The 9,279-nt window shown below is 34.9% G+C and overlaps 1 protein-coding gene across 1 annotated transcript; it reads left to right on the forward strand.

The window, feature by feature from the left end:
* Positions 1 to 932: 932 nt before the first annotated feature.
* LOC107704086 (ectonucleoside triphosphate diphosphohydrolase 3-like) lies at positions 933 to 8,576 on the forward strand. Its single transcript, XM_016506930.1, has 10 exons — positions 933 to 1,048; positions 2,172 to 2,294; positions 3,081 to 3,198; positions 3,661 to 3,820; positions 4,181 to 4,340; positions 4,540 to 4,767; positions 5,742 to 6,014; positions 6,641 to 6,751; positions 6,887 to 7,024; positions 8,016 to 8,576. Exons 1-10 carry the CDS (start codon positions 992 to 994, stop codon positions 8,205 to 8,207), a joined length of 1,560 nt encoding a protein of 519 aa, XP_016362416.1. The 5' UTR covers positions 933 to 991; the 3' UTR covers positions 8,208 to 8,576.
* Positions 8,577 to 9,279: the final 703 nt, after the last annotated feature.

The following is a 9,279-nucleotide window of genomic DNA, read 5'->3' on the forward strand; positions in this document are numbered from 1 at the left end:
ATTTTTTTTCCCCATCAGTTTGCATTAAAAATTCTGTTAGTCAATGAGGGTTCCACTTTGAGAAGATCTTCCCTGAAGGATTAATACCTCACCCAAACCACACTGCAAAGTGTGGCCCTGTTTTGTAAATGGATCCTGTTCTAGCAGAGCGTTAATGTAATGTCAGTGTCAGTATGTCTCTCATGTGGTCTGTGACTTTCCAATAAAGTAATCTTTTTTGAGCTCTGATCACCACACAGCTCTTTCGTTCATTCTCAGGTTGCTGTAAAGTGCCCCATTAGGATCAGGCATAAACATATCCAGCTGACCAAGCAAACAAAACAACCCATTAAAAGGGACATTTTCAAATAATATTACAAGCTTTTAAAAACACTTAATGTGCAACCAGCAGAAAGAGAATTATGAAAATATTTTACCTCTCAAATGTCAATACTCTTGCAAACTGTTGCCTGTATTACCCACAAATATGAAGACACTATTTTAACATTATTGAATGAAATATGTTTTAAAAATAAACTGAAGTCCCTTTTTTATTTGCAGTGGGAACTGCCATATTCATAACTATGAATGTGTTGCAGCACATATCCAGCACATGTCCGCACAGCATCATAAGAATGTGAAATGTGTTTAAAATATTTCCATTAAAAATACAAATAATTCATTCTAGATTTTTCATGGCAGTAATTGAATGAATTGAGAAAAAAAGTCCACATACATAATGTATAAATAGCTAAATATGAGCTAGTAGTATTATTTGATTTTTTTTCATAAATGTTAACAATAAGGTCTTTTCCTTATTAACATCTATCTGAATGGGTGGAGTTTCTAATGAACTTTAATAGAAAGGTCCTGCTTATTGGGGAGTGACAGCCAAACCCCTCCCATTCTGTCTCCTCAGCATGCTTTTTCACACACGAACATATGCACACACACTCTCACACACACATCGAAAACACAGTTACACATTCACGGTCTTGCACGTCTGGACAAAATGATCAATAAGGAGTCCCAATCTTCAGACCACCTTACAACAGCCTCACGCAGAGGGGTAAGCAAATAAACCTTTTATTACTATATTAATAATGGCAGTATTGTTGTGACAGAAATGTATGTATTTTGCATTTGATATTTGCTTTCTTTACAGATCATGTAAGATCAGATCATAGAGCAAATGTGGCTTAAAACAATTAAGCATTTCATTCATTTTGTTATAACATTTTATGGATTGATATGATGTCTTTGAAAACTGCTATATCTCAGTTTGTGGGCTCACATAAATAAATATATATGTATATAATATATAATTTAAATAAACAATTGTATGGTAAGGTGTTTTGGATGACAGCACAGAAGCAGTATTAGAGTGACATTAAACAGATACTGTATGTCTTTGAGTTCAAAGAACCACGTTCTTTGATCAAATTAGAAACTGAAACCGTAATATGGCTTAGTGTGTAAAAGGCACCAGGATGATATGAGTACATACTTCTATCTGGTTGAGTAGGGTACAAAACTTAGCGTGCTCCAGACCATTTTTGCAGAAGATAACAAACCTATGATTGACAGAGTGCCTATGGCCTTGACAGTGTGTGAAAGAGTTTCCCAAATCTCACAACATGGCAAAAGTAAATATGTTTGTACTTGCACATTTTTCTTCAAGAAAGTGCTGAGAGTAATATGTTGGGGAAATCATTTAGAAAGTACAGTTTTTATTAACAGTTCCCGGGCTCAACAAACAACCCCCTTTCTCAATCAGAACACTGTAAAATTGTTTTATCAGTTTAAAAAAAATGCTGTATGTCATAACATCTAAATTATTTGGTTAAAAACAAATATTACAATTTAATATGACTGAAGCAACCCGACTACAAGGTTACATCAAGCTACCTTAAAATGTAAAGCTCACCTCAAGATTACAAGTGCACCTTTTAAGCTTTTATGAGCATGTTGGATACATGATTGTTTGATTTCTGGGTTCTTTAAAGCATTGCTACATTGTTTTCTAAAGTAATTGTGAATAAAAAGTTTAAAATATTTTCCTGTAAAACTTTTTGTTTGTTTGTTTGATTCAATTTGATCTTCTATTATAAAGAGTGTTCAGCTATTAGTTCGATGATGATCAAGCTTAACAGTAAGCTGGAAATTTGATATATTCATCTCTTTGTCTGTAGGTGAGGATGGCAAAAATTGCAATAGCTTTGGCCGCCGCCTTTATGCTGGCCAGCATAGCAGTCATCATTTCTATAGCAGTTGTACAAAATCATAAGAAGACTTATATATCCCGTGGATTAAAGGTAAAATTATTTAATTTGAGCATACATGATACAAGGTGGAACCTATTAACCTGACCAATAAATTTGGTTCCCTTTAGAGTGTGTAGAATTAACGTATTTATTCCTGTTATTTAATAATATACAATATTATTTATTTAATAATATATTATAATATGAGGAATGTTTGTATTTTCTGCTTATGTAACATTTCTATTCTGTGTTGAAAAAACAAACATCAGATGTCACACATATGGGCCACTATTCATTTACAGATGAATGGTGGGTAAAATGTTGTGAAAGATTATTATAGATATAACTTATGGATTATGCATTTTCATTATGCTTCATTTAGTTTCCTTTTACTTTTAGTGAAAACAAATACTTTTTTAAAAACACACACACACAAAAACAACTTTCAATGGATAATCACCATTGATGGAGTTATTTAATTCCATACAATGCTGCATCCTTAATCTTAAGAAGATCCTTTTGATGACTCATAAGCTTGAATATTTTCCCAACGGAAGAATGTTCTTTTGTTAGTTTCCTCCAAAAGAGCTTCAGGCGGTTAGACATGTCTGTTCTTGAATCCTTCACTCAATCATGATTTAGACCATAGCAAATTGCTATTCACCAGTACATTTTGCAAAGAGTGCAAATGAATACGCTCTTTATGGCTTTGCAAGACCTTCAGAATTTGGTCTTAACATGATTACTGTAACAGTCTTTCATCACTTTTATTGCTCTCTCTCTCTCTCTCTCTCTCTCTCTCTCCTCTCTCCTCTCTCTCTATCTCTCTCTCTCTAGTATGGTATTGTTTTGGATGCAGGCTCCTCCAGGACCACCGTGTATCTCTATGAGTGGCCTGCCGAAAAAGAAAACAACACAGGGGTTGTGAGGGAGAACACAAAGTGTCAGGTTGAAGGTTAGAAGATATATTCAAAGACATGGCTCATTCTTTATAGTGACCAAAAGCTCAGAGATACTAGTAGAACTTTCCATGAATTCTGCATAGTTGGGTGTCCCGTAATGTAAAAAAATAAATAAATAAAAATCAGGAGATCCCCCCCCAATATGCCCAGGACTTGACCTTTTCATCACTATTTAATGCATAATACAATACAATGCAGGTTGATGGTCAACATTATCTGAAAGCACCTCGCTCACTGAACATTTATTTGAAAGAGAAAAAGTACTTGTTATATATATATATATATAATAGATGAATGGATTAAATCTTTTTTCTTAGTATACTGTAGTTCTTTACTACTCTTTTTACTAGTTCTTTACTACTCTTTTAACATAGGCAGTGATACAATAATAATGCAAATTAAAAATGTTCATATATTACAGAAAGTAATGTAATAATAAAATGTGTCTTTTCAAGGCCCTGGAATTTCAGATCTCGGTAAAAATGAGGATCAGGACAAAAAGACATGGAAAAGTTTAAAAAATTGCATGGCAAAAATAACCGAGGCCATTCCTTCCCATCGGCATAACTCGACCCCAGTCTTCCTCGGTGCAACAGCAGGGATGAGGCTTCTACAGTAAGAATGATTTTAACAAATTCCATCCCTTATTTTCTATTTATGTTCTTACATCTGTATCTCAATATATGTATTTATCAGTAGAGACATTTACTTTGATACTGAGAGCTCAGGGGGTCATACAGTGTTAGACAATAGAATATAATAAAAATAACAATATTTGATAAAAGAAAAATTGACTTATGCACATGTTCAGAGTGTTAAAATGATGTACAGAGTTTTCAAATTATGATGTTATTTCTCAAATAACAATCACTTTTAAATAAATAAACAAATAAAATATATAAATATATTTGCCACAAAGTTAACTTGACACTGACGCAATGCGTGCCATATCTTTGCAATATCTTTTTTACACAGTATGAAAGATGAAGAGACATCCAACGCTATCCTGAAAGACATAACGAACTACCTTAGCTCTCTTCCTTTCAATTTCCAAAATGCTTCCATTATCTCTGGACAGGAAGAAGGCCTTTATGGCTGGATCACAGTCAACTACCTGAAGGGGAACTTCCTAGAGGTCAGTTCATGGGCAGTTTATTGTGCAGAGGGGATCTTTTGATTCTTTGATATAGAACAGAATCATATTATCTTAAAGGTACAAGGAGCGTTTGGGGTACTGCAGTCATTTTATGACACAATACTGAATCTAAACCAGAAGTAGGGAAAACTGAGCTTAATTTAACTTTTAAAATTTTAAACTTTAGTCTGTTTTATAGAAAAATCTTTGGAATGCCTGGGTACATCCTCATGGGGCTGAGACAGTTGGCTCATTGGACTTGGGTGGAGCCTCCACCCAGATTGCCTTTGCCACTTCTGAAGATACCAAAGGTGAAGATATCATTAAGGTTTCGCTCTATGGCTATGCATACAACATCTATACACACAGTTTCCTCTGCTATGGGAAAAATGAAGCTGAGAAGAGAGTTTTGGCCAAACTTTCAAAGGTAGAGTATACTCATGTCATTGTCAAGTGAATTTCTGAATTAATACTTGTTCAATAAAATAGCAATATGTTTTATTTAGGATACAGTAAGTAAAACATTTTAGATCCAGACTGGATTGTTCTTTTAGATTGCATATTAATTGTACCTGTTAGACAGGTTCTTCTTGTTTTGCTAGCATCAATAGACCAAGACGTTGATCACAAAATTTGTGTAAAACCTTTCTCATGAAATCCATTATTGCTGAGAGATGCAATTAAACATGTAGCTTATGCTTAACAATTCCCCAAACAACCCACGTTAATACTTGTACAGACTGCATTACCATCAGTCATTTAATAGGGTTGAAAAAGAGGGATGAATTACATTGTTTTCCTGATTTCTACCAGAAGTGTTTATACTAATTAATCACAGGACTTTTATTTTCTTTAAATGCATTATGTAAAGTATCTTATCGATGAAATGTAAAACATGCAAAGCAAGCGGTCTGGATAGTGCCTGATGTGAATCCCTGGTCTGAGACTCCAGGCATAGCAGGGCAAAGGCAGGGAGGTCCATGGTGAAAGGGAGCAGGGGAAAAAATGTGCCACCAAGAACTGTTTTGATTCGATCTTCTGTTATGTAACGGGGTAGTAAGGAGTGCACGACCAAGGGCAAATCCAAAATCCAAATCCAAAACGCAGTCTTTAATAAATCCAAAGGAGGGAAACACAGGAGAAAGGCAAATACGTCCACTAACATTGACGTAACACCTAGACGAGATCGGACAAAGAACTGAGAGACACAGGGAGTATATACACTAGAACAAATGGGGGAGCTAAATGAGATAAGTGATAAACAGGGCACAGGTGAATGACATGACTAATTAAACAGACTGGGGAGAACTAAGTTTAACAGTAGTTGTCTAAAACTCTGCAACATGCATTATCATGATTGCTCTCTCTCTCTCTCGTGTTTTTTTTTCTTTTCTTTTCCAGGAATCCATCGACTGGGCTAATGTGAAGCAGCCCTGTTATCCTTCTGGCTACAATATCTCCATGCTTGTTGAGGAGGTTTTTGGCAGTGAATGCACAAAGAATGATCTTCCAATGCAGTATAGCCCAAAGCGATATATTACTTTCTTTGGACAGAGTAACCCTGAACAGTGCAAAGTCTTGGTCAGGAGTATCTTTGACCTGACGTCGTGCCGGGGAGCTGAAAACTGTTCCTTTGATGGAGTTTTTCAACCATCGCTCAGTGGAGACTTTATGGTATGCATTTCTTTTTAGTTAAGCTAAGATTAGGCAACACATATTCACTATTAACTAAGAGTTTTCCCTCAATAAACTCCTAGTTAGCTGCTTATTAATAGTTAGTAAGGTAGTTGTTAAGTTTAGATATGAGGTAGGATTAAGGGATCTAAAATATGGTCATGCAGAATAAGGTATTAATATGCACTTTATAAGTACTAGTAAACAGCCAATATGCTATGCTAGTAAGCAACTAATTAATAGTGACAATTGGTCCTTAAAATAAAGTTACCAAAATAGTTTACCCAAAAAATGAAAATTCTGTTATCATTTACTCAACCTCATATCATTCCAAACATTTATGCTTTAATTTTGTCTGTAGAATGCAAAAGGAGAATTTTGGGAAATCTTTATAACAAACAAACTCCAAAAAGGACATACAATTCAATGTAAAAGAAGAGCATTTGACTAGTGCACTATATTCCATGTCGTTTGAAGCCATATGGTAGCTTTGTGTGATCACAATGATGTAATGCAGCTCTCAAATCAAATATGGTGCCTTCGTGGCATAGTTGAACCTCATTAATGTCAAATGTCATTAGTTCCTGCATGTTATTGTGACCAAACGTTATAACACTTTTGCTTAGGCTTATGCAGGGTTCTACTGGACTGCTTGGGCTCTTAAAGTGGAGGGTTCAAAAAGTATGGAGACATTTGACACGAACATGAAGCAGTTATGCTCAAAGGACTGGAAAACTGTGAGTATTCGCCAACTGCATAACCATGACTAGCAGGAAAATACAGATTGGTAGGAATGAATCTTTGTGTTAGATTTATGACTGATGTGTAAAATCGATAAACCTACCTTTAATGTCCCCCCGAACCCCCTTTAGCTCAAGACATCCATCAAAGACATCAAAGACATCCATCTGAAGTCCTACTGCTACTCTGCAAATTACGTGCACAGCATTCTTGCAGATGGTTATAAGTTCAACGCAGACAACTGGAAAAATCTCAATTTTCAGAAACAGGTACATTAAATGTCATGTTTAGCGTGAGGTTAAAAAGATTGAGATTTTTCTGACCATTCACAATTTCTAGCAGAATTCTGACAGAGGTAAAAAAAAAAGTATTTTACAGTTTATTTGGTTTACAAAACAAGTAATCTTATTACAAAGAAAGTCAGTCCTGTTTTAACCAGGTATATATCAAAACAGGAGAATGTGTGGTTGGCAGTTTTAGTCATTAATATTATCAAGCTGCATTTAAAGCTTTTTCATATGCCGACATATTCCACACATCAAGTTGTTTTCTTCCTTTTAGTTCTGAAAAATTAATACTGCTTCATGAACAAAAGAGAAGAGTGAAATTTTGTACCAACGGATTATGCAGTAGAAGCCTATTAATTAAATATTCCGTGTTCAATACAAGTTAAGCTCAATCAACAGCATTTTGGCATAATGTTGATTACCACAAAAATACATTTCAAAAATCTTGATTTACAGTAAGGCATTTACAATGGAAGTGCTTGGACCAGTTCAAACTTTTATAGCCACAAAGTGAAATAATTGTTTACTAACCTTTTCTGTGTTAAATGCAATGTATCTGTACATTACACATTCTCTAGATGTATACATAGATATTACAACATTGCCATGATAACATTGTACATAAGACCCTAAAACTCAGAAATGGATAATACATTTTACAAATAATTACAAAGAAATGGCAAGTCAAACATTGAATTAAACATGATTATACATTGCACATCATTAAACGTGATTACACTTTTTTTATATATACTGTATATATGCAGTGTATGATGAATCAGGGATATTCCTTTAAATGCCTTTTCACAGTACATGCATTTCTGAGCACTTGGTTTCTAAGGAACGTATATCAAGGCTTGCATGTATCAATGCATGAGTGTAATATCATACAGTATATCTGCCAAGGATATTCTCTCTATCCAAAATTCTGCAGTGAACTGGACCCCTTCTTATGTCTCTTTGTGTTTCATAGGTAAATGATACCAGTATAGCCTGGTCCCTGGGCTACATGCTTGCACTTTCCAACATGATCCCAGCTGAAGGGAAAATTCTCAAGCTACCCATAAACAACGTTCTCTTCACTGGACTCCTCCTCCTGTTCTCTGCTCTGACTATTATCACCCTCACATACCTCGTCATTGCGCTTGTGCGCTTTTGTAATTGAGGTTTTAGTACCGAGTTCCCATCTATACTGCACTGAGTTCTCATCTGTAGGACCAGTGTCCCACTTAAGGAGGTTTTGTAAACCAGGAGAGACGCTGATGTGTCAATGCAGATGTACCTGCTAGAGAAAGATTTTAATTTTAGAACCTGAAGGTCGTGAAGGTCCAGTGGTGCTAAGGTTAAAAAGAAGACCCCTGATGTGAACACCAAATGTGTTTAAAACTTGTATTCAATGTCATTCTATCAAAAAAGGGAGTGTACAGGTCTTTCTAGTCTGGGAATACAGTAGCAACATACTGTACTGTGGATTTGAATGAAAACACTGAAGACAAAGAAACGATTTTTCCTTACATACAGTAAAAAGTATCTACTAGGTCATGACAATGTTTTGATTGTGTATTGTATCTAATGTTTGTCTCATTCAATTGCATCATCCCTTCTGTATCTTACACATATATTTCTGCATGTGCTCTCCAGCACACATTGTCTTTGGATGAAATATGTCATAGTACTCTAAATAAATGTAATGATTGTTAATGACAGTGCAGTGAAGACTGGTGTTTATGTATTTCAACTGATGATCTAGGCATTTGGCATTTAATGCTATTAATAAAGTAATTAAAATGAATTCTAAGGACACATTATACTTTATAAAGTCAGGTCAGTTTTATTTATATAGCCTGTTATACAATACAGATTGTGTCAAAGCAGCTTTACAGTGTCAAACAGGAAAAATATGTTTCAATAATGCAAACAAAAATCAATTATTCCGTAAAGCAGCTCTTAAAAGAGGACAATAGCAAACAATTTGTTTTCAAGTTGAAATCTGTTCATCGTTGATTCAGTGATGCCATCATCCAGATCAGTTCAGTTTTCATCCAATAGTGTCTGTGCAATCAAGTCGATAACATTGCCAAATATTAAGTGTCCCCAAGCCAAAGGCGACAGTGGCAAGGAACCCAAACTCCATCGGTGACAGGAATTTAAAAAAAAAAAAAAAAACTCGGGAAAAATCAGACTCAACAAATCTAATATATATTAATTATATTATATATTATATTCTATATAGGTAT

The sequence above is a fragment of the Sinocyclocheilus anshuiensis genome, unplaced genomic scaffold (genome assembly GCF_001515605.1).
Source record: "Sinocyclocheilus anshuiensis isolate Anshui unplaced genomic scaffold, SAMN03320099.WGS_v1.1 scaffold1272, whole genome shotgun sequence".
Classification (NCBI taxonomy): domain Eukaryota; kingdom Metazoa; phylum Chordata; class Actinopteri; order Cypriniformes; family Cyprinidae; genus Sinocyclocheilus; species Sinocyclocheilus anshuiensis.

Excerpts from the sequence above, each read along its gene's own strand:
- LOC107704086 (XM_016506930.1), top strand. The coding sequence starts at position 992 with ATGATCAATAAGGAGTCCCAATCTTCAGACCACCTTACAACAGCCTCA. Across the intron at positions 2,295-3,080 it reads ATATATCCCGTGGATTAAAG|TATGGTATTGTTTTGGATGC; the intron begins GTAAAATTATTT and ends CTCTCTCTCTAG. Across the intron at positions 6,752-6,886 it reads GCTCAAAGGACTGGAAAACT|CTCAAGACATCCATCAAAGA; the intron begins GTGAGTATTCGC and ends AACCCCCTTTAG.